This window comes from Protopterus annectens, chromosome 8.part0 (assembly GCF_019279795.1).
Source record: "Protopterus annectens isolate FY-2018-M chromosome 8.part0, PAN1.0, whole genome shotgun sequence".
Lineage (NCBI taxonomy): Eukaryota > Metazoa > Chordata > Ceratodontiformes > Protopteridae > Protopterus > Protopterus annectens.
The window spans coordinates 233,910,330-233,936,531 of NC_056741.1; the positions used below are offsets into that span (position 1 = coordinate 233,910,330).

A 26,202-nucleotide genomic window follows, 5' to 3' on the forward strand; every position below is an offset into this window, starting at 1 on the left:
GGGGGGCTCACATGGCAGGAAGTTGCATTCAGGGCATATGGGCACCAAAACAAATCCATCTGCATATCAACCAGAAAGAGGTGCTAGCTGTTCAAAATGCCCTAATAGCCTTCAAGGACTTACTTCGTCCAGGACAACTACTGATAAAGACGGACAACACCACAGTCATGTGGTATATAAACAAGCAAGGGGGCACACACTCATACCCCCTTTGCAGATTAGCCATGGCACTGTGGGACACAGCTTTGACCTATCAAATACATCTTCAAGCTCAGTTCCTGCCAGGAAAATTAACAATCTGGCAGATTATTTAAGCAGAAACCTTATGGATCCTCACGAGTGGAAAATGAATCCACAAGTCTTCAGCATGATAACAGAGAAATGGGGGAGCCCAGACATAGATCTATTTGCCTCTCCTCAAAATTATCAATTGAAAAGATTCTGCACAAGGACTTATCACAAACCAGCATGGAAAGTGGACGCCCTATCCTTCAGTTGGAAAAACCTATCAGTTTACGCCTTTCCTCCTCTGCCTCTTCTACCCAAGGTCCTCCTAAAAGTCAGACAAGAGAAGCCAAAGATGATATTAATTGCTCTGGACTGACCCCGCCAATACTGGTACCCAGTCCTTAGGAACTTGTCTCAATACCCAGCTTGGACCTTGCCTCAAAGACCACAACTACTGTCCCAGCAAAACAATCAGATCCTGCACAATCAACTACAGACCCTGAACCTGGCAGCATGGCTAATCATGTAATCATACAAACAACACCTCTCAGTAAAGCTGTGATGGATGTAATTTTGGAAGCCAGAAGGCCTTTTACTAGAAAATCATATGCTGACAAATGGAAGAGATTCTGTGCTTGGAATCAAGCACAAGTAACTGATGCAGCAGAGCCACATATTCCTCAGATATTACAATACTTAACTGAGATGCTTGACAAAGGCCTATTTTTCTCATCAATCAAGATTCATGCCTCTGCCATTTCGGCTCATTACAGTACAGAGCCATCAATCTTTTCTCATCCTTTACTAAAGCAATATCTTAGAGGAGCCAAAAATGTAAGGCCTCCTAGAAGATCACCATTACCTGCAACGGACCTCAATTATGTGTTGGAAAAGCTCACCCTGCCTCCATTTGAACCAGCTGCTACCGCTGATATAAGACAGCTCTGCTACTAGCAATTACTTCAGCAAGAAGAGTTTCAGAGCTACAGGCCCTCATGGCTGTAGAGCCTTTTATCATATTTTACCCAGACAGGGTGTCTCTGAGGACAAATCCTACTTTTATGCCTAAGGTGGTTTCCAGTGTGGCTCTTAACCAAACAATTCATCTGCCAACTTTTTATCCAAATCCGCAGAACAAAGGGGAGAGAATTCTGCATCCCTTGGATGTACACACACAGCTAAGATTCTACTTGAGCAGGACCAAAGCTCTAAGAAAAACTGAGCAATTACTAGTGTTATATGCTGCAGGATCAGAAGGAAAGGCTATTTCAAAGCAAACAATTTCAAAGTGGATAAGCCACTGCATCCGTTTCTGCTACTTACACCATGGTAAACCTGTGCCCAAGGGCATTAGGTCTCATTCCACCAGAGCTGCAGCTACTTCAGCAGCCTTTCTCAGAGGAGTACCAACCAAAGACATTCTAGAGGCTGCTACTTGGAGTTATGTTCACACCTTTACAAAGCATTACCATTTGCCTCTCTACTCTAAGTCCAGGGCAGGCTTTGCCACTGCAGTGCTGCAGGGCCTTATAGCCGCACCTAATGTTATTTAGCTCCAGCCTCCCAACCATAGATTTGGGATTCTACCCAAATGTAATGACTGCAACAGTGAAACACGAAGGACATAGTACAGTTGTGTACACTTACCATAAATGTAAATGTTCGAGTGTATTCACTGTTGCAGTCCAGGTTACCCTCCCACCACCCCCCTGTCATTCTACAGTTTATCTTTCCTTCTCTATCGTCTACAACCTATGTGGTTTATTTGCTTGTAGATGAGGTAAAGTTTATATTGATGCATGTATATATATAGATATATATATATATATATATATATATATATATATATATATATAATATTGCTACCTTTTTTGGGGGCACCTGACATCAGGGGCAAGAAAAACTAAATAAAATGGCGTCGGGTGCATGTTTTATACCCCTGACGACCTGACGTCATGGAAGAGAAGACAGCAACCGATGCAGGATGCAAGACTTTGGAATTCAGGCCGACTGAGGGCAACCTGCCAGCAGATTACCCAAATGTAATGACTGCAGCAGTGAATACACTCGAACATCTACATTTATGGTAAGTGTACACAACTTTACTGTACACCTCATCAGATCTCATGTTCAATGTCTTCTCGATCTGTCTCATCCCCAGGCTCACTTTCTTCCCAGAGCCTTAGGCTCCATGGTGGTGGCGATCTATCTAGTGTCGGTTCTATATGAGGGTTCTGCAGTGGAGCCTAGCAGTTCAGTGGTCTTCCCTGGTTTATCCCATGTCAACTCTGATCCTCCTTACACCAGTGTGCAGGCATAATCTCCCCTGGTGTATGCAGTCTCCCGACCTCCTAGCATCCAGACCATTCTTTCTTACTCCCTCCAGTGCCACAGTGACCACGAGCATTTCCCTGTTGGGGTGGGGGGACATTTTCAGGTGCAGACAATCCAAAGCAGACACCAAACTGCATATCAACATCCTGGAGATGAGGGCAGTCCTCCTCACGTTGCAAGCCTTCCAGGACTGCCTCCCTGTAAATACTATTGCAGTTCACATGGACAAACATGTGTGGTACATCAACAGGCAAGGGGTGCCCACATTTGTATCTGTTTTATCTCAAGGCCTTGAGAGTGTGGGAATGGGCGATGTCCTTGGAGTGCTTTCTCATTGCAACACCTACTCCAGGGGAGTCCAACATGCTGTCGGACCGACTCAGTAGGGCAATTTTGAGTGCTCACGAGTGGCCCTTGAATCCTTTGGTGGTGAAAGAGAACTTTCTTCACTGGGGTCAGCCTAGCTGCGATTTGTTTGCTTCCCCTCTCAACCACAAATGCAGCTGGTATTTCGCCCTGATTTCCCCAAACAGGAAGTCTCCCAGGGATGCTCTGGTCCCTGATTGGTCCCCAGGTCTCCTTTATGCCTATCCTTCCTTGTGTCTTCTTCCCAGATACTTCAGAATGCCTGTCACCTCAAGGCCACCTTGATCCTCATCACCCCATTTTAGCCTCAGCAGGTGTGGTTTCCTCTTATTTGGTCTCATTTGAATTACCCCCCCGGTACTAGATCCCATTCCGGATCTAATTTCCCATCCCTCTAAGCTTCTGATTCCCAACCTGCAGATGCTTCATCTGACAGCATGGTTTGACCACTTCTAGTAATCCTAAATCAGTCCAGGTACCTTCTTCCGTCAAAGACATTTTCCTGGCCTTGTTCATGCATAAGGTTGCCACAGAAGCTACTTTGAACCAGCCAATCCAATTGCCTGTCTTCTTTCCAAATTTTGCCAATAAAGGAGAATACCTTTTGCATGCATTAGATGTGCATAGAAAACTGTTTCTTCTTGGATAGGACAGAGAGTTTCCGCAGGTCTGACCAGCTGTTTGTGACTTTTTCTCTTAACAGGAAGGGTCAAGCGGTGTCCATAGTAACTATCTCCTGTTGGCTTTCAATGTGCATTTCCTTTGTTTATTCATCCAAAGATTTTATCCTTACCAGGGCCAGTCAAGAGTTCATTCCACTAGGTTAATGGTTATGTCCCCTGCCTATCTTGCCCATCACTTCATAGATGACATTTGTCTGGCAACCACCTGGTCTTTTCCTCACATCTTTGTTAGTCACTACAAACTTGACATTGTCTGCAGGAACATGGCTTCCTTCGGCACACAGTTATTCAGCATGTTCTCCCATGAGGCTGCCCAGGATTTCGGGACCCAAGAGTGAGAAATAGTGACATAGATAACATCAGATAAAGAATTATGTACTTACCATAACTTAGCATCTGTGTCATCCTATGTCACTATTCATCACTATCCTTCCCTCTGTCCCCCATCCTGTAGGATCTAGAGGATGTTGAGATGAGCTGTCTGGTGGTCTGGGTCTTCCTTAGCTGCTTTCTAGCTTAGGGCAAACTCGATCTGAGGGGTTAGAGGGCAGTGAGGGATCATGAGAGTGGGAGGAGCTCGAGCCTAGAAGCTGTCTGTAAAGTTGCTGGCTCGGATTCAAGACCCAAGAGTGCTGAAAAGTGACATAGGATAACACAGATGCCAAGTTATGGTAAGTACATAACTCTTTATTTGGGGGTGAAGCTTCGCCACATGGGGGGTTGCAGGGTGATCTTAACCCCTACAAAAATATATATTTTTTAGTATTGATCACGTTTGGTGGATATGTTTTTGAACGATTTCATGTTATTGATTTTGCTGCCAGATGATTGTGTGTTAACTTCTCTTAATGAGTCCATCAGAAACAGTATTGTGTTGAACAGCATCTTCAAAATTCTGTATGTGGCCAGTAAAAGTGTTTTGGTTTTATGTGAGCAGTGGAGTTAGAGTTCTGTTTTGGAGTGTAATTATTGAAAAGGAGAGAAAAACTCCAAATATTAGTCTTCTGGGTAAGAAAGCAGAAAAAAATCGACTCTGCTACCCACGATGAGATATTTTCTGCGGTTCGAGCAGTGGTCTGTAGTAAATAAGTCACCATGGTTAAAAAAATACATATCAAGTGTAGATAATGGAAATCTGCTCACTACTGACTAAAGAGTTAATTTACATTTTTGGGGTTAAAGTGTTAAGGAAGTGGAGCTGCTCCAGTGGAGTAGCGGAACTAAAAACCAAGTTCAGCCCACCTGACCCAGGTTCATTTAGCGGCTCATGTGACTAAATGGTAGGGAAGTGATGAGTGTGCCCATCCCAGGTGGTCGGGTGCTTGATAGGCTCACTTAGGGAAGGTGTGGTCCAGAAAGGGGGAAGGGATTCCCATCAACCGTAATCAACAAGTATGGAGGGGATAGAGTGGGTTGATGATAAACAAAAATCCCATCCAGACAGAAGCACAGATGAGCCTAAGGATCCATGACTGGCCTCAGAAAACATGGAATAAGTCCAGAGAGTAGCTGGTAGAACTGGCTTCTGGGGACTGAGGGGCTGAGCCAGTAACAGTGAGGTTGGGGAACAAAAAAAAAAATAAGAAACTGCAGTGGAAGGAGCAGTTTTAAGATGGAATGGTTTCTTACCACCTTAAGTTGTTCTGTCCTGATTTTCCTTTAATTGACTAGCTACATAAATAACATTTTAGAAATGGGCATTTCATTTGCAGGACTTAAAAGGAAAACTTTCAGTTAGTCAGGATGCTGTGAGCAGTCTCAGGAAGCAACTGAATGATAGCCAGCAGCAGCAGCGTAACTTGGAAGAAAGGCATCAGCAACTGGAAATGGAGAATAACAGACTGACATTGGGAAAGGATAAAGTAGATAGTGAGCTGCAGCAACTACGAGCTTCACAGGAATTCTTGAACAGGTATGTTTTATTCAGAAATAGAGAGTGTGTACTGAATGCCTCGTAACTGTTCTGACATTGCTTTCCATTGTATTGTATTCCCTTTCCCTTATACCTTACTGTCTTGAATTGTATTTATGGTGCCTTAGCCTTCCAGCAAGTATGGAGATGCTTTATTCAGAAAGTGCATTGTCAGTGAATGCCGTCTTTGCCATGCTGGTGGCTTAAATTATTTCAGTAGGCAGGGTCCTGTTGTTTTTGCACCCTGTTGGGAAGTTCAAAACTCAGTAATGCAAATCCTGAAACTACTGAAAACATTGTGCGTTCTATAAATAGCAGTGCGCTGCAGCTGTACATTAAAAGTGTTATTGCTGGTGGGCAAGCCCTGCTGCCTCTTCCCATACCCCCACTATTTATGTATATTAACTCCAGTGTTGCTGTGTCATGAAAAAAGGGAGCTCTTCATGATGCAGCACTTTCTGACATAGTATAGTTTTTTACCTAATTGCACTTAAGTTTCCATTGTTTTGTGGCTTGCACATGCTGTCCTTGAACATGTAGTAGGAGACACTTTTTGATTTATGAGAGCAAATGTACTGTCAAATGCTTTTCTGTAGTCTAGCTATGCTGTGCATAGGTTCTGCCAGTTTTTACAGTTCTCTATTATGGTATTGTTTAGTAATAGATGATCGATTGTTCCATACGGTTTTGTTTTGGGCTGTTATTAAAAGCTTAGATACTATGCCAACTTATATTCCCCCAAATAGTTCATAACACAACTTTAAAATACTCGAGGATATTCTGGTTTGGTTAACAGCTGCTACTAAAGATTTTATTTTATTAGAAGATATCAAATGCTAAAAATACTACATTGAAGTGTCCTCATTTGGACTGTCCCTGGATATATCTTGCCTAGCATGAAGCATGATTGAGTCATCCTCTCACAATACTGTTCAACTTTTGTCTCCATACAAGTTTTGTACCTAATGAATAGCAAGCAGCTACAGTCATTTTCTTACATAAGTGAGAACCTTCCACAGACACAGGCAGTTAAAGACCCCATACATCTGACCATCCTCATATGCAAAGCCATAGAAAGATGTTTATGGATCTTATTAGTAAGGACATAGTAAATTTCAAGAAGGGAGGTGATTGCCCAATAACCAAACTATAAACTAAAACAAAAGGCAAAACAAATGCCCCATACGGCAATGAAAGGCAGTTTTAATCTCCACAAAGTGCTCGTTGTACAAACACACAGTAAAGCCACATAAACACATTAACGACACACCGCTATTTCGTTACCAAGGACTTCCTCAGATGTAACACTTTCCTGAACTGAACAGAAGCATTTATACATTTTTCTATTCAAAACAGCCAATCAAGGACTAACACTAATAAAAAATTAAATAGTCACATCATTAAAAAGACCTGTGCGCACTCTTAAAAATTTCCTCAACATAACAATATTTCCTACCTAGGTTCATAGGTAGGTACTAGGCTATCGCCCAAGGGCCTGCGTAAGCCTAGCCAACAAGGTTCCCTGGCTTACGCCACCCAAGAAAGTTATTTTCCTGTGCCACTGTCGAGCAGACACACAGAGGTGATCCCTGGGGTGTATTTCCTATTTCCCATGCACTCATCAAGATTTTTCTTTAAGAGTGCTAATGAAGAACTTTGCTTGACATAGATGGGTAGTTTGTTCCAGAGTATGGGAAGTCTCTGGGACAGGAATCTATCCCTCCAGCATGTCCTATTTATTGTGGTGACAAGGTTTAGGTCCCTAGAGTGTGTAGCTCGGATGGATTGGGATTTCTTTAGGTGTAGCATGTCCAACAACTCTGGGTTTGACATAGCTTTATATGTTAGGCAGAGATCACCTCGGAATAGGCGATATGCTGCGGATTAAAGCTGGAGTTTTTTGAGACGGTCAGTGTAGGGCATTTGTTTGAGGCTAGTAATCCTCTTTGTGAGGTACTTCTGTGGCCTTTCCAGTTGCTGCAGATGTCTTGTGAGGTACATTCCAAAAGGGGTGTTGTACTCTGTAATGGGTCTAATGAGTGTTGATTAGTGGGAAAAAATTACCTCTTTTTTCCTGGATGAGAACCATTTTATGATGAGGTGTGCCACGTAGAAGGACTTCCTGACTACTGTGGTGATGTGACTACCAAAGGAGAGACTACTGTCCACCTGGGTCCCAAGGTCTCTTATCACGCATTCAGTGTTAAGTAGATTGCTGCCTATGTGGTAGTTCATGGGTGCAGAGTTTTTACCAAAGGGGATGATACTCCACTTTTTCGCATTGAGCCAAGTAGATACCAAACAGGAGAAGTCCCAGGACAGAACCTTGTGGTACTCCACTTGTCACTGCTTTGAGGTCAGATTTGGAATCTGCAACTTATACATTGTGGTTCTGTCAGTGAGCCAGCAACCCATCTTGTGATGTAGGGATTTATATCTAGTTTAGTGAGTTTAGCTATAATTCCAGAATGGGGGATGGTGTTGAAAGCCTTGACGAGGTCAAGATAAGCTGTGTGAACCACCTTACCCTCATCTACGGCTTTGGTGACTGCCTCAAAGAAGTCGATCAGGTTCAGGAGGCATGATCTGCCTTTCACAAACCCGAACTGGGTGGGATCCAGAGTTTGGAGGTTACCAGTGTCTTTGTTTATGAGTTCCATGATGAATACTTTCCATGGCCTTGCAGACCAGACTCGTCAGGCTAATAGGTCGATAGTTCCCAGGATTAGTGGTGGCTCCCCCTTTGTGGAGTGGGATAACTGTTGCTGTGCGCCATTCAGTGGGCACAAAGCCTGATGCGAGGCTATTATTGAACATGATGCATAAGTGAGGAGCCAGTTCTTTCTGAAGTTCGTGTAAAACGCAGCCTGGAATGTCCGGTCCTATGGATGCTGTTTTTGGCTTTAGAGAGTGCAGCTTTTACCTGCGTAGTTGTGATTACAGGGACTCTGCATTCTTCCTGTATAGATATGGGCCCTTTAGGGGGTGAGAGGGAGGTAAAGTTAACACTGAACCTATCTGCCAGGATGTTGGCAATATCAGTTGGTTCTGTAATTTTCATGCCTTTGTGCTGTAACTCAGAGCAGATCTGGGTGTTGCCATCGAGATTCTTGACATAGCTATAGAATGCTTTGTGGTTGTCCTTGGAATTAGTGGCAATTTTGTTTTCGTAGCTAACTTTTGAGGATCTTATAAGGGATCTCAGCTTCTTACTGAGGCTGACCAGGGAGTTCCTCCACTCATGGGATTTTACTCTCTTTTGCAACAGTTTCTTCCTTCTGTTGTACAGCTTGTTTATGGCAGGGGACTACCAGATTGGCTTCCTTTTTTTGGAGGATAGCGTCTTGGTTCTGTTTGGGATAGCATGAACCATGCACTCGTGTAAGTGCTTATAGAGTGCATTTGTGTAGGATTCAGCAGTTGTAATTGTATTGTCCATCTGCATGGGTGTCATCAAGTTCACTACTTCTGTCTTAAGAAGCATGAAGTTGGCTTTGGAGAATGTTTTTACTGTGGTTTCCTTAATGGGGGTGGGGACGGGATGTGGATATCAAGGGTGATTATCTTATGGTCGGATCGGACCAAAGAGGAGTTGGCTTCAGGTGTGGAACACCGGTTACTCATGTTGGTAATGACTAGGTCTAGGATATTGTTGCCTCTGGTGGGGATGTGGATAAGTTGATCCAGGGCATTGGAGTTTATGAATTCCAGAAAGCGTTGAGCTAAGGAGTTGGTACACGAGTAGTTTTCCCAGTTAATGGTGGGGTAGTTGAAGTCGCCCATTATTAGGGTGTTTGGTTGAACCCTAATATTTTCCAGTACATCAAGAAAAGAGGAGTGGCAATCCTGGGGCATGGTGGGGGATCTGTAGCAAGCTACAATTTGGATTGCAGTTTTGCCCAGAGTTAGTTGCACTTGGATAACCTCGGATGCATTGTGCTGAGCAACTAGCCTGGAGGTGTGGCTATCCTTAATGAATATGAACACACCTCCGCCTTTGGTGTTTCGGTCCAGGTTACATGGCTGAAAAGTGTGATATGAGTTATAGCCTGCTAGTGCAGGGGTGGTCTCTGGAGCCTTGAGCTAGGTCTCAGTCACTGCACAGATATTGATGTTCTCCATTTTAAGGAGTGCCTCGAGTGAGTTTGAGATTTAGACTTCTAGCATTGAGTACCATTATCCTCAGTTTTTGCGTGCCTGTTCCTGTTATGGTGGTGAATTTGTTATTTGAACCTTGCCTAAAAAGGCACTATAGGGGCAGCAAGAGCCTTAGCCAGTATCCGGAATCCCAGGGGCGACAGGTGCAGGCCATCTGTGGCAAAGCATTGTGGTCTGTCGACCATGTCATCCCAAGCAGACAGATAAAACATCATACAATATTTGATATTTAATTTAGAATTACAAAAGGGGGGGGGGGTATGGTGAGAATCAGATATTTAAATTAATATCTACCAGAATATATAAAAACTAACCAAAATAAATAAAACTCGGTTTTACCACCATCTAGTGGATGTTTCAAAAATTGCACCATGACATGTTAAAAAAAAAAAAAAAATCTTCATTCCTACTCACCACATTAAAACACAGTCACAACCTGTTGTAGTTTAATAAATATATATAAATATTCAATGTGTAGAACTGTAGGATGACTCCAATTAAGCTTAAAAAAATATTCATTGTATTATATAGTCTTATAACTTAGTAGCGCTCAATTTTACCAAAAAATTGGTAGTTATATTCCATAAATGTGGGTTGGAAATAGTAAAAGCTATTATCAGACGTAATGAAAAAGAATCTGAATTACTCTTTGAGCAAATAGATTCTCTTAACCAGAGTATTGTGAATGATTTGATGTACACTGTGGATGAATACAGAAATCATTATTTGGCAGTAAGTGGCAAAGTGGATAATGCTTTTAAGCTATTTTTAATCGAAAGTGAAAAAACTAGGTAGGGATAAACAGGAGTATGCTGAGAATCGATGTTACCCCAAGCCCACGTTTAACCAACATGAGTGGGGTAGCGGTTATAATCATTATAATAATTCATATGTTCATACTGAGGGTGTCAACACAGTACACAGTTTTAACCATGTTAGCGACCATCATGGTGAGAACCTTAACGGAGGGATGATAATGGATAATAATCAGAATCTACAGGATTATTTAGAGTATCCGCCCCTCTGGAGAACAGAGAAGTTGATGAAAAAACAACCACCTGATTACAGTCAAGGTGGATGGAGGGGGAGGTACAGGAATTGAACATACCGGATTTTGGCAAAGAGTCCATTCTTAATACTAATGGAATTATAAATTTTGATGGCTCCAAAGCCTTTCTTAATGATTATTATATCTTTAATTACACTGAATTAGTGATCAGTGAAACATTTTTCAGTTTGCTTTCAAAAGGATTCAATTTTATACCTAGGCAAAAGTGTGATATTTGTAAGGTTATCATTGATGTTAACTTGTTTTTGAGGAAAAATAATCTGGCAATTTATTTTGGAGATGACATTGGGGTTAACCATGAACCTTGGGGTCTAAAAAAGACTAGTGTGTTTTATCCCCCCTTACACCCCAGCTTAAAAATTTTGAAATTATGTTTGAGAGGGAGTTAACGGAAAGTATTTTACCACACAAGGTCCACCTGAATTTGTCTAAGGAAGAAAGAAAGCTATTGGAGACTTTAAGGAAAAATAGATGTATCAGGGTAATGAAACCTGGCAAAGGAGGTGGTATGGTGCTCATGAGTACCACTGTCTATGAGGCAAAAATGATGGAAATTTTGGATGACGTCAGTAAGTATATTAGAGTTTCGATCAATGAGATCCATATAGCTTATAAGCAAATTTATTTGATTTTGATTGATTTGTATATGGATGGTTTGATATATATTGATACCTTCAAGTTTCTACACACTGAGAAGCCTAGGGTGGCTTCTATATTTCGAATCCCTAAGGTTCACAACAACCGCAAGGATCCACCCCTACATCCGATAGTGTCAGGACATGAGTCAGTTACGGCACCTTAAAACACTAATAGGTTTAAATAATAATGTTCTTAAGGGTTCTTGGGATTTTCAGCAAGTTGTCAAACCTGCATTATTCCGCAATCATCTGTTGTTTATTATCATTGATATTGTGGATTTATTTGGTTGCATTCCCCACGAACAGGGAATGAATTGGTTCGACGAAGTTTTGAGTACACCTAGTTATTTATCTCATAGTGAATTTTGTGTATGTATAGAATTAATGTACATTGTTTTACGTAATAACTTTTTATATTTTGGGGGTGGATTTTTTCACCAGACCAGTGGTGTAGCTATGAGGACAAGTTGTGCCCCCATTTATGCAAACTTAATTTTGTCTGTTTGGGAAGAGAAGTTTGTTTTTAGCTGTCCATGCAAAGAATGTTGGGCTCTGTACAAGCACTTTCTCGATGACATTTGTATTTTATAGGTGGACACTGAGAAGTTTTTGGAATTTTTTAACTACATTTTGAATACAACCAATATTTTACATTTTACTTATAATTTGGATCATTGTAAGGTGAATTATTTGGACGTTAGTATTTATAAGGAAACGGATTATTTTAGGTCCACAGTATATAGGAAAAAGACTTATTCTAATCCATCTCTTCGTTTTTCCAGTGCCCACCCCTTTTATCAGGAAAAAAAACATTGTGAAAGGGCAGTTTGTCAGGATAAGCAGGGTGACCTCTTGACAGTGATTTTGAGTCTGAGTGTGATATTTTAAGGGAAATGTTTGTTAAAGAGGTACTCTGTAGAATTGATTAATGAGGTACGTAGAGAGGTCACCATTGGAAGAAAAGATAACTTTGCACCCATTCTGGGAGTCGATACCCCTGAGGTCAGTGTCATTTCCAATATGGACAAATCTATGAAAGTTGACAATTTTGAGCAAACATTTGTTACAAATTTTAATGGAGATGCTAAGATCATTAGAGACATCATGCATGGAGAATGGTCTAAGTTTGCAAGTCTGTCAGATATTAAGGGGATTTCAGGTAACCCTTTCAAGTGTATTTTTAGAAAAGGCTTCAACTTAAAAGATTTGTTTTAGGCCAGTAGTGCAGGTGGGTCAAGAGTCAACAAGGTAGGTACATACAAGTGTGATTCATATCCACAGTGTCCTTACATTAGCAATCAGGAATGTGTGCTGGTTGGTTCCACTGGTGTTATTATTAGAAGTTAAGCAAGGAGTACTTGTGACACTAGTGGTCTCATATATTTGGCTTATTGTGATAAATGTGCAGCGTTTTATGCCGGGAAAAATGAAAGGAAGCTTAAAAGAAGGATGTATGATATAAGGAATAAGAATCAGCATAATGCTCTTTTTTAAGCATGCTCTCACTTGCCCCCTAGCTAAATTTTTATTTTTCGTTTTAGAGGTTATCCCAGTTGATATTAGAGGGGGTTTGTGGAAGACCAAGACTGAGTATAAAGAATTATACTGGCAGATAGTTTTGGATGCTAGCAAACCACCTGGTATTAATGATATGGTCTCCCTTGCCCCCGTTTTAAAATTGAGAGCTGCTAAGTTATAAGACTGTACAATACAATGAATATTTTTTAAGCGTAATTGGAGTCATTTTAGGTCCTATAGTTCTATACATTGCATATTTATATATATTAAACTACATTAGATTATGACTGTGTTTTAATGTGATAAGTACGAATAAACATGATTTTTTAACATGTCAGGGTGCAATTTTTGAAACATCCATTAGATGGCGGTAAAAGCCAGTTTTATTTATTTTGGTTGGTTTTATATATTCTGGTAGGTATTAATTAAAATATTCGATTCTCACCATACCTCCCCCCTTTTTTATAATTCAAAATTACATATCAAATGTTGTATGATTTTTTTTTATATATTTTAGTTAATGTTTTAACAGGTAGGAACTATTGTTATGTTGAGGAAATGTTTAAGAGTGTGTACAGGTCTTTTTAACGATGTGACTATTTAATTGTTATTAGTGTTAGGCCTTGATTGGCTGTTTTGAATAGAAAAAAATGTATAAATGCTTTTGTTCAGTTTGGGAAAGTGTTGCATCTTAGGAAGTCCGTGGTGATGAAAATGCACTGTGTCGTTAATGCGTTTATGTGGATTTACTGTGTGTTTGTACAACGAGTCCTTTGTGGAGATTAAAACTGCCTTTCATTGCTGTGTGGTCCATTTATTTTGCCCTTTGTTTTAGTTTATAGGATATAGGAAATCTCCAAACACTGGACCAGTTTCAGATTGGAATCATCATCGATGGGTCATGCTTACTCAGTCTGGTGGCCTTTTTCAAAAGGTCACCAAAGCAGTGGACAAAGGTAAAATTGTACACACCGCATGCCTTGACCTGACCAAAACAGCCCCCCCACACTCAGGCATAGTAGACTAAATAAGCAGGGAATAAAACCCTGTATTATCTGATGGATAGCCATTTGGCTCATAGATAGGATGCAGGACTGCAGAATAGAAGAAGTTACCTCCACAAAGAGACCAGTTACCAGTGGAGTCCCCCAGGATTCAAATCGGTTTTGAGAGGGTCTGTGCCCCCCATCCCCACTATATATATATATATATATATATATATATATATATATATATATATATATATATATATATATATATATATATATATATATATATATATATATATATATATATATATATATATATATATATATATATATATATATATATATATATATATATATATATATATATATACCAACTCTGAGATCACACTGCAGTGAGGAATCAGTGTAAAAGCCGTCCGATGAAATCAGTTTTCGATCCAGTGACATAGACCCTAAAAGATCAGCCTGCCAAACATAAGTGCATGCATATAACACAACAGCTGGAACTAGACACTTAAAGTTGTTAGAAATAAAAAGTGGGAATAATAACTTTTTAACATAACATTTTCTTTTTATATTATCTTTAAATGTAAGTGGTCTCAGATGCATATTAAAACGAAAGAGTAGTGAGCTATATTAAAAAACTAGAGTGCAAATAGCTGTGCTACAGAAGACACATTTGGAAAGAACTGAGCATGTGAATTTGATAAAGAAAGGTTTTCAGGAGGTTATCCAGTGGAATACCTGGGACAAAGGAAAAGAAGAGTATTGAATTGCAAGAGGAGCTCCGATAGCGATAGAAGAGGATAAAAAAGATAATAATGGTAGGTATGTAGTACTAAGGGATGACTGGCAAGGGAAGAGGATTACACTGGCATGTATTTGTATTCCACCTAAAACTGCTATAATGAAGCTTAACAACATTCTGTGAGAAATAATCAGCTTTCAGCAGGGAATATTACTTATAGGTGAGGACTAGAATTTGATTTGCATCAGTGAAGATGTATCTGGGGGCCCAGAAGGGAACATATTACATAGCAGGGTATATTTTTGAAGATATTTATGAAAATATTTGGCATAGAAAATGTGAATTCAGTACTCTTCTTTTCCTTTGTCCCAGGTATTCCACTTTACAAAGATTGCTGTTAAGCAGCTGTTTTATTTTTTAATAACTCCCAAGCACAAAAACATTTAGCAAAATGATTCAGGCAACAGAAAGTAGAAAGGGTTGTCACCAAGCTTAGGGAGCCTATAACAAAGAAGATAACAAGAGAGCTTATGGAGGTACAAGAAGTATTTTGGAAATTTTATGAAAATCTGTATAAAGCAAAGAAATATAGAAATCAAGAAAAAGTGGAAATGGAAATGTTTATGAAATAATTAAATATAAATGAACCGAGGCAAAAACAGACTGTTGAATCCAAAACTTTTTCAGACAAATGGTTACATGTGGCATACATTGTAACCATTTGTCCTGAAAAGTTTTGTGCATGATACAAAAAGCAAAGCTAACATCATTCATTTAATGCCTTTTATTTCTTATTTTTGGATACATTGTAACCATTTGTCTGAAGAAGTTTGTGCATGATACACAAACGAAAAGCGCTTTACATCATTTATTAAATTTATTTCTTTGACGTTCAAGTGCCGCTTCCTTTGTTCTGATTTGTTTTTGTTTTGGATTCAAAAGAATTAAATATGCCAAGGTTAAAGGGAGATGACTCGGTTACTAACAGAATAGGAGGAGATGAGATAAAAATAGTGATGTATGACCAATATACTGGAAAGTCCCCAGAAATAGATGGTATTCCTGTGGACATTTGGAAGCTAGGAGGGAAAAATTGATAAAGATCTGGAAGGTTTTATTTAACAGTATTTTAAGAGTAGAACAAGTCCCAACATCCTGGAAGAAAAATGGTGGTGGCTATAATATCTAAAGACGGCAAAGACCTATCAAATCCAGCTTCATAAGGCACATTTTCAGTCCTAAACCATGATTATAAAGTGTTTGTCTATAATGGCTAAAGGAATGGCAACAGTGATGCCAAAATTAATAGATATGGATCGGTCTGGTTTGTAGAGGAGAAGCAGACATTTGACAATATTAACAGAACAATGATGATCCAGAGGGAAGCAGAATGTAAGAAAATACCACTGCTTTTGGTGGGTCTTGATGCAGAGAAACATTTGATATAGTAAGCTGGGAGTTTATGAGTTGGGCAATAGAAGCATTTGCATTCTCTGATAAAATTGTAAAGTTGACTAGGAGGATATATGAGGGATCAGATGTGACAATTAAAGTGGGTGGGTTTCTCACTTATAGTTTCTGTTTTAGCAGAGGAATCGGGCAGGAGCATCTTCCCTCCCCTATGTTGTTTGCATTAAATGTAGAACCACTGGAAAAGAAAATAAGGGACTCAGAAATTCAAGAATATAATAAGTATGGTAGTTGAGAATAGCTGGCTCAGTTTACAGATGATGATATTTTTGTACCTGATAAAACCAGAAAAGTACATTTCAGTGTTGTGGAATATTTTGAGACAGTTTCACATCTTTTCAGGATACAAAATGAATGAAGCTAAAAAAAGGCAGTAGCTATGAACTGTGTACCCAAACATGAATTGGTTCAGGAATATCCATATTTATGGGTATATGTTAAAATGAAGTACTTAGGAGTATGGTTTTAAGAAGGATTCTGGTGTGGCAGCAAAGGATATGTGGGAGGAGACCAAACAAAACATAATACAAAAACTTGAGAAATTGGAAGTTCTGTTTTATGGAAATGTATAGCAAGATACACGCAATTAAAATGTTTTTAGTCCTTCTAGTTTTATACAGGTCAGGAGTATTTTTATCAACCAAAGGAGAAGTTGTGGATAGCAGTTAAAATCCTTCAGCTCTTTATTACCTGGGAGGGGAAGATGGCAAGAGTCAAGTGGGATAAGCTGAGTCTTCCAACAGTACAAGGCATTTTGGGATTATCCAATTTGAATGAGTCTTTCAGAGCTACATAGTTAAGGCTGCTATACATAGCACAAGCAGAAAGTTGTAATTCAAAGTGGAAAGGGGTAATGACAAAAAAAAGGGGGGGGGGCTGAAGGAATGAGGAGAGACTGGGGTTTTGTATGCAGATCCTTAAGGAGAATAACAGTAACCATGCCAAAGAAGGAATTACTAGTGAATGGAATTCAAAGTTAAAACCAACTGTACTAGTAGTGAATGATAGTAACAGAGGTAAAACAACTGAAAACGGGATCTTCAGAAAAGAGGAGGAACAAATTGCATATAAAAATAGGAATTGTGGGAACAATACATGCAGAGGAGGAACGAGATTTGGAACATCAATTAATTAATTTACTGATTTTTGGCCCATTTAGATATTTAAGAGCTATGATTGGGAACCTCCTTGTTCTTGATGAAATCTGCTTTGCAGTCAAGCTCAACAGCAATGTGTGTTTTGTTTTGCTGGCAGTACTTTTCACAGTACTACTGAGTTTGTGGAGTGGATCGTATATTTAATAAAAGCTGTTATATATGCTGGTACTGTACTGTTCATCGTACTCAAGCCACATCAACCATATAAATTTGTTCTACGAATTTTTGTTCATAATTATATTTTGTTTTTGGTTTATATGTCGAGAGGCTGAAGTGCTTTCGAGGAATTGCGGTTCCATTCTTTAGTGAAGGCTTGTCTCTTTAAGAGTGACGAAGGTCACGCGTTGGCGTGGGCCTTACGCAAACTGCAAACTACCTGGACAATGAAGCGTTAGATTTAAAAGAAGGCAGGATTTGAATGAGCTATGTAATGTTTGACTGACAGTGATTGGTTAGATTAAAAGTGATGTATAATGTTTGCTACTATAATTATGTCAATATGATTTGTTTTCATTAATATTAATGTATGAATGTCTATGTCATAAGTGCTAATTTAATAAAGATGCTTTTTGTTTTAAAAAAGAAAAGAAAACACTTTCAATAATTTTCCAAAGCAGTATAATGGTAACTACTTAGATATTTACCACCCAGTGCTGCTAATTGTTTTACTCATTCTTTTCTAGTGATAGTAAATACATTAGCAGCACAATGCAGAAGTACAGTGCTCACTTGCTCTCTTGCTAACTAAAAATACAGAGTAAAAACTGCTGAGCTGAGATTTTACTTGGATGCACTTGAAAGAAACCAGTCCCAGGGCTTGACTGTCGGACGGAGTAGGTACCTCCCAAATAAGAGTACGACCAGGGGGGGACGACTAAATCAAATGCATAACAAAAAAAATAAAAAGATTAACCAAATCTTTTCCCAAATGAAAAAAAATTATAATACTACATGCAAAACATTTTTTCAGTGACCTTCGCAGAAGACTAATCAATCTTACAACATCTGTAGTTGAAGCCTATGTAACTCAACTTTAATATGGTTTATTCACATTATATAAGGTTTTAGGTGCCCATTATCAAAAACAAATTATAACAATCAAGCCAACATGTCTGGCCCAAGATAATCTTCCTGGTGAATATGTTCAGATGGCAGCGTATTCGTTTGTTTATGCTGTGGTTAGCCTCATACAAAAATATATGTAACAGAAAACTGTAATCCTACACTATGTAAAAAAATCATTTATAACCCCATTCCATATAGAAAGTATTAAAACGTAGATTTATAAAATTGACTTCCCATGCCCATCTTATCATCGCTGTCAAATATTCTTGAAAAATGTGTCTATAGTTCCTTAGGCAAGTAAGAAATGTTGGAGCCATGGTGGGGAGTGGTAAATGGGGACATGTTTTTTTTTTTTTTTTTGTGGGGGTGTAACGAGTTGGCAGATTTTAAGAAAACACTGTAGAATGCTTTTATCAGAAATGTTGGAGGAGCAAGTGGTCATAACTAAGGAAATTATTCGTTTGAGCTAGGTTACAGGATCTGAATTGGCTTGGTATAGTAAGTTCTTACTAAGTTTAATGCTAGTGGCTGCAAAAAAGAAGTTTCAACAAAATGGAAACCAAAACCTAACCCAATTGTAATTAAAGTATTAAAATGGTAAAGGAGGCAAAAAGAACTGGATATGGGAGCCATAGAAAAGGGATGGAGCAAATTTCATAGAAATAAATGGAATTTGTAGGTACAACATGAAGAATAATATTCTATAGGAGGATGAGAAGTGAGATTTAAGGGAAGGAGGGCACTGAGCAATTTATGTGATATTGAGGTGAATGGAAATTGTTTCAAAGAAATGTATGAATATTGCATGACAGTAGCAATGGGAAATTGTTACTGTCATTTATGTTGCTATTTAAAATGTAATGTTTAAATATGTTTTAAAGGAAAAATACATCAGTAAACAGTTGCATATCTTATTAGTAATAATTTAGTATGTCCAACTCTGCATGTTGTTTTTGTGCAGGTTAAAGCACAGTTGAAACTACTTTATTATCCATTCTAGACTCAGTCAATAATCAAAGAAAGCAGAAAAATATAGTTGTATCTCGCCTTCTTGATTTAGCCAAAGTTTTTACACTATATCTCATAAATGATTCATCATTAAATTAGCTGACATAGATGTTAGTGAACAAACTGTATCCTGGCTTAAAACTATCTAAATGTTATATCCCAGTTAAATATAACAGTCACCATTGGAGTTACTCAGGCTTCATTCTAAGCCCTGTACTTTTTAATATACTTATTAATGACATACATAGAGAAATAAAGTATATCTCAAGTGTATAATATGCAGATGCCTAACCCTCATTTCGTCTGCCAATTTTCAGCACCATCTCCAAAAAAGTAACTCAGGAATCCCGTATTACATGATGTCGAGTAATGGTGAGCAGACTGGCACCTATTCCTGAACCCCCCCCCCTTCCTGCAAAACAAAGTTATTTATTTTTGGTTGTGAAGCTAATCACTTCCATATTTCACATGTCAAGATTGCATCACAAAAATATTACTGTGCAACAGGTATCAGAAACTAAACTATTGTGGAGAGGTTTTAATCACAGATGATAAATTCAGATTTGGCTTGCATGTCAGTAATATCATATTATAGGTTCATAGGTAGATACTAGGCTATCTGCCCTAGGGCATTTATAAGCCTACCCAGAGTGTATTTGGCTTCCGCCTCCCTATTAGATTAGCCTAGTGTGCCTCTGTAAAGTAGGTCACAGAAGGTACCCTTTTAAGATTAGTTTACTGTGCCTCTGTCTAGCAGGGACACAGAAGAGATCCCAGGGGTGAATTTGCGATTTCCCATCCACGTGTCCAGATTTTGCTTGCAGAGGGTCAGCGAGGGGCTATGTCTAACATGAATTGGGATTCTATTACAGAGTGAGGGGAGCCTCTGGGAAATGAATCTGTCCCTCCAGCATGTCCTATTTATTTTTCTGCTGAGGTTTAGGTCCCTGGAGCGTGTATCTCTAAGGGACTTGGATTTTTTGAGGTGGAGCATGTCCATTAATTCTGGGTTTGACACGGCTTTGTACGTCAGGCATAGATCGCCTCTGAGTAGGCAGTAAGCAACTGAGTAGAGCTGAAGTTTCTTTAGTCGAGCTGCATAGGACATCTTTTCCCATGATCCTCTTAGTGAGGTACTTTTGGGGTCTCTCCAGTTGCAGCAGGTGTCGGGTAAGGTGCATCCCAAAAGGGGCATTGTATTCAATTATGGGCCTGATGAGTGACGAGTAGATGGGCACAATGACCTCTCTTGATCTAGATGCGAACCCTTTCGTGATAAGGTGGGCTATATAGAAGGTCTTTCTAACCACTTTGGCAATGTGATTATCAAAGGAGAGATTACTATCTACGTTGGTCCCCAAATCTCTAATTACTTCTTCCGTACTTAATGGTTTACCACCTATGTGGTAATTTGTGGGCACCTTGTTTTTCCCAAAGGGGATGACTATGCACTTTTTAGCATTTAGCTTGAGGCCGTGGCTCTGGCACCAAGCATCCATCTCTGTGAGACCCTTTTGGAGGATGCTTGTGTCAGCTGGAGATTCGATTATGGCCCCCAATTTGCAGTCATCTGCGAACTTTGTCAGCCATAATCCCCCCGTGTTAGCCTGAACCTCAGAGAAGTATATACCGAACAAGAGAGAACTGAGCCCTGTGGGACGCCACTTGTAACTGGTTAAAAACAGATAAGACATTAGATTGCTATACAAGTCAAACATTTTCTAAGTAAACAAACTAGACTTCAGACAACCAAGGTAATCTGTCTTCCAAGCTAAGTATATGTATTTTCGGGTCAATATTATGTTGCCAAAAGCTGTTTACAGCGAATACGGCAACATCAACACATAAATAGAGAAAACCCACTAACGCGAATGGCCAGGTCAGGGATTTTATTTCCTAGGGGAAAAAATTGCTTGGCCATCGCCATGAAATTGCCCTTTACCCACTGTAGTGTAATCTCAGAGTTGGTATATTTAGTTAGGGGGGTGTGGGGGGCACAGCCTCCCACATTGGGGGGGTATGAGGGGCAAAGCCCCCCACTTTGTAGTGATTTAGGTGGTGTGTTGTGTTTGGCTGCTCTGCTGATTGACAGAGTAATTTTTACTCAAAGCTAAAATACCTTTAGGCAAAGTTGGGCACAGCATCTGCACCTGTGGGTTTCCAACTAGGAGCCTTTTTTGCCTTAGTTTCCCTGGCAGTTGCTTCCTTTCATTTAGTATTCTTTGTTAGCACTTCTTAGTGCTTCTTTTATCTCTTTAGCACCTTGGTTATGTTCAAGATCTTCTTAGACGCTTCTCCAAAATGTGTTTTTTTTTTTGGGGTGGTGGTGTTACTCTTGTTTATTTCACAATTTCCTATGAATCTTATTTGGTCATGAATAATTTGCTTGATCTGATGTTAATTTTCATTTATTCCTTAACGAATGGAATTCTGATCCGATCCTTGGATCTGACTCAGTCTTGTACTAGCTCACAACCACCAAAAAATTTCTCTTCTTACTCATAATTCTGTAAGCTGACTCTCCCTCAGATCTCATTTGCTACTTTCGAGCTTGGATGTGGTCACCTTGGCTCTTTGTTGCTTTTGAGATAAGTGAGATTTTGTTCCTTTTTTGCTATATTTCTGTCATCTATAGCTACGGCATAACTTTCTGCTAATTTCTGCTGTGTGTATTGTGCAGCGTTTCCTTTTGTACACAATACTGTACTTTCCGATTACCATTGTTGGTACTTTTACCCTTCCTTTATACTCTGGTGTATTTATTTAAAATACCATAGTTGGTGTTCCATTTCTCTATGCCTTTTCTGTCAAAAAAAACATCTGCCTTTCTGTAGTTGTAGTGTCTGCGTGCGCCATCCTTCACTTTGGTCACTATGTCTGAAAAAGGATTTAAAAAGTGTGAACAACATTGACACAAAATGCCACTCACAGACTCCCACTGATTGTGTGTTTACTGTTTGGGTCCTGCCCATTTGGACTCTGAATGTTCTGTTTGTGCTAGGTTCAACCCCAGAGCTCATACGGCGAGGCAGAGCAAATTAATTGTGAAGGGTCCTCTGCTTACTCTGTCTTCCATTAGTATTGCTGGAGTTCAGTCACCTGCTTCCAAACTATCCAAAAGATCCAGAGCCTCATACTCAGTGACTTCCACTTCCTTGGAGCATAGGAAGAAGAAGCTGAAGTCGGATCTGACTACATCTGGGACTCGACCTTTTTTGGGCCAATTAAGTCTTTCAATGCTGCTGTTCCTTCAGATCCATCTCGGGGTTCTTCGGATCCAATGGTTTCAGGTCGAAGGCCTCTGCTTCATACTGTCTACTCCCCAAGCTTAGATCCAGTGCCCTTCAGGGTGCCCTCGCTTTTCTTAGAGCAGCACTCTGTCAGTGTCAGTGTACTCAACTCGCTCCTCCAGAAATGTCACGGAAGAGGATGTGAAGAGGATGATGAGATTTTTTACAGAGCATTTTCAGAAGAGTCATTGTGGCTCCTATCCCTTTGGATCAGGAACAACACCCTTTCATTCCCACACAGTATGTGATTCCTCCTCTGACCCGACCTGTGGTTTTAGAGTCCCTGGTTCTGAGTGCTCCCAGTCCACCTATGTCAGATCCGACTATTTCTCAGTGTGTGCTGGCTCTGATGTCTTCGGATCCGAAAGACTCTAGGAGTCAAAACTTCCAGGTGAGATCCAGGAGGATGGAATCAACTCTGAGGTTTTTGGAGCCATTTATTCCTCTTGGAGCTTCTGCCTTCAACAGCTTGGCTCCGTCTTCCTCCTCAAGTGTCCAGCCCTTGGGGCAGGAGGAGGTAGCAGGCCAGAGACCCCTTCTCTCACTCTATTCATTCCCTCTCTGGAGCAGTTGGCGTTTGAGGTCAAGAAGAAGGTATTCTCTGCTCTGGCGGAGTAGGTGGGCCCTTCCTCCTCGGATCCAGCCCTGACTTCTCATCTGTCTGTGCCCCGTGATCCTCATTACTCCACTCCACTGGGACAGCCAGGTAGAAGTTTCCAGCCTACCCAGCCGGGTATTGTTATTTCTTCTGACACTTTTCTGGAATCCAGAAAACATGCAAGAGGAAGCACTTGGACTCCCCCCAGTGTCTGTCACAGAGGACACTGACTTTGATGAGGAGAAGGGTCTCTGATGTCACCACCCAAGGAAGTGTCCTTTGGAGACATTCTTGTGATCCTAAGACAGAAGGGTGGCTGGTCATCCCAAAACCCGACTCCTGAGAAGTCAGTGCTTCTGGATGACTTCAGCACTGGCCCATCTACCTCCTGGGTCACTTTGCCCGCTGATGATCTTATCAACCTGATGTCTCAGTGTGCATGGAAGAAGCCTAATACGATCAATCCGATCCCCAAAAGACCTGATAGGATTTTGGCTCCACCAGTCAGGAGAGAGCATTGGTGCAAGGGTGTACTAGTTGATGCCATGGTCATGGTGGCAGCCATGAAGAAGGAACTCACAAAACAGAGTTCCTCTGTCCACCTCCCTAACAGGGAGTCTAGGGGATTGGACAGGTTTGGGAAGTGTGTGTATGCTTCAGGGACATTTGCCATCTGAGCGCTGAACTATTTGGTACACTTCACAAGGTTGCAAAGGGACTTAATCAAGGAGCTTTCCAACTCTCTGGGGACCATTACTGAATAGGCATGATCTTCTGTAGCCTCACAGTTGGCTACCCTTCAGTCGATCACTAAAGCGTCCATGAGGCTCATCTCGCATGCCATGGAAGGCTCCTTAAGTGCTGCAGGTTCAGGCATTTCCATTAGGAGGTGTGCCTGGATGCACTTATGTGATTTTGTGGAGCCTTTTAAGTCATCTTTTGTCAGTGCTCATTTTAACGGTTCCTCCTTGTTTGGCCCCACTCTGAAAGACACACACTCCTGGTGTGAGAAAGATGGGAATACCCTGTCTGCAGAGCACATATGTTTTTCAACTTCTCAGCAGACCTTTTCCATGAACCAGAGAGGAGATTGTAAGATCTGGCTCAAGAAATTGCAGGTTCCTTTTCAGGACACATGTGGAGGTAGCTCCCCCAGGGAGCAGTGGGGGGGAGTGATTATGGTATATGACGCCACTGTGGCAGACAAGGCCCACAAAACTGAGGGACGAGGGATTCCTTTTCCAACAGACCCTTTCAGCACTCCTGAATGGAGGCCCAATTGCCTTCCTCTGTAGGCAGATGGGGGTTACTTATCCCTGCACCAGAAGCCTGGTGAAGTTTGACAGAAGATACCTGGGTACAGAGGATTGTTTTCAGAGGTTATATTATACCCATCTGATGTTGTCAGTCTTCACCCAATCCTTGACAGAGGGTTTGGTTCCAAACCTCAGAACTGAGACAGCCGTTTACTTCAGCTCGCATTCTCCAAACTCTCGAGCCAGGCTCTGCCCATAATGCTCCTCTCAGGGATTACCTCAGATCTTGTTTACCGCTTCGCATACCAGACGTGTTCCTTTCCTTCTCTCAAGCCTTGGAGTATTTTTTGTATTGTCTTATTTATAGACTTCCTTCTTTGAAAACTTCTATATTTCTCCTTTTATAACTCTTTGTATTTCTACCCGCTCCTCCCTTTCTTATAGATGTGATTTTTTCCTCTTTCTTCCTTACTTCTACTGTTGGTAGACTGTCCAGTACCATCGTTGGTACTCTTTCCCCTCCTTTGTTTACTTTTTAAGGTATTCTTGCATACCATCGTTGGTATTTTTCTACCTATCAAAAAAAAAACTTTCTAATTGTATTTCTCTCACTCTGCTCTGTCATGTGTTTGGGTGACAGTTTCTACTGACTATTATGACTAAACAAGAGGAAAAACCTTCTCCTACTAAACCCTCTAAAGACACCTTCGGGTTTGACGTGTAAAAACTGTGAGGGCAAAATGCGTAACTCAGACGGGCATATTCTATGCATTTACTGTCTTGGTCAAAAACACCTAGAAGAAAACTGTGCCATTTGCCACAGGTTTTCAACCCAAACTTTAATTGAAAGAAAGAATAAGCTAATTTTGGAAGGACTCCTTAAATCCGGATTTGCCAATGCCATTAATGAGTCCATGACCGAAGCTAGCACTCCCTCTCCATCTTCGTCACCTGCTTCAAAGAAAAGGCCTTCCTCGATTCCAAGGTCCTCGGAACAGTCAAGGAAAATAGCAAAATCTACCTCAGTACTGAAGAGTTCATTGTCACCAGAAAATTTAACAGGAACTAATTCTAAACTGGCTTCAGAGCCGACAGATTCTTCTTCGGCACCTACTGATGCATCTGTACCAGAGCAATTAGGGCCGCCTCCACTCCCAAGAACATCCTATTCTCCATGTATAGACCCTTTTACAGACACTCCCTTTGTGGAAGTGAGACCCCCCCCCCCAAATCTACTTTCACTGCATCTGTTTGATCTACTTAGAGTCTCTCAGAGGCAGATGTCATGAGACTGGTGGATCAGCTGCTGATGGTGAGGGGATTGTCCTCTGTTCCGAGCCACACTGGCGTTGGAACCATTCATCCTGTGACACCCCCATACCCTCCTCCTCCAACTCTTGCTGAGCCTTTGTCACCCTAGATCCCGACTGTCTTAGCTCCGACTGTCTCGGTTCCAGTAGTATCTTCGTCTCCAGTTCTGAGAACTGCCTTGAGTCCCTCCGAGCTTTCAGCACCAGAGACCTCCTGGGATTGAGACTTTCTGGTCGGGTCCGAGATGCATGGTACCTTTTTGGCTCCTTCTGAGCCATCCATGTCGCTAGCTGCCTCAGCCTTTGTGGCATCGAGCAGCCATTTGTTCCAGGGGCTGCCTCTTCGGTGTTGGGTGTGACCCCAGTTCTGAATGAGACTATTTTGGTTCTGGGCTCCCATCCCTC

The 26,202-nt window shown here is 40.7% G+C and overlaps 1 protein-coding gene across 1 annotated transcript in view; it reads left to right on the forward strand.

Moving 5' to 3' along the window:
• The first annotated feature begins 4,459 nt into the window (after positions 1–4,459).
• LOC122808201 (rootletin-like) overlaps positions 4,460–26,202 on the forward strand; it is a 546,256-nt gene continuing 524,513 nt past the window's right edge. The window contains exons 1-2 of the mRNA XM_044079170.1: positions 4,460–4,477; positions 5,324–5,523. Coding sequence (XP_043935105.1) covers positions 4,460–4,477; positions 5,324–5,523 — 218 coding nt within the window. The remainder of the gene's footprint in view (positions 4,478–5,323; positions 5,524–26,202) is intronic.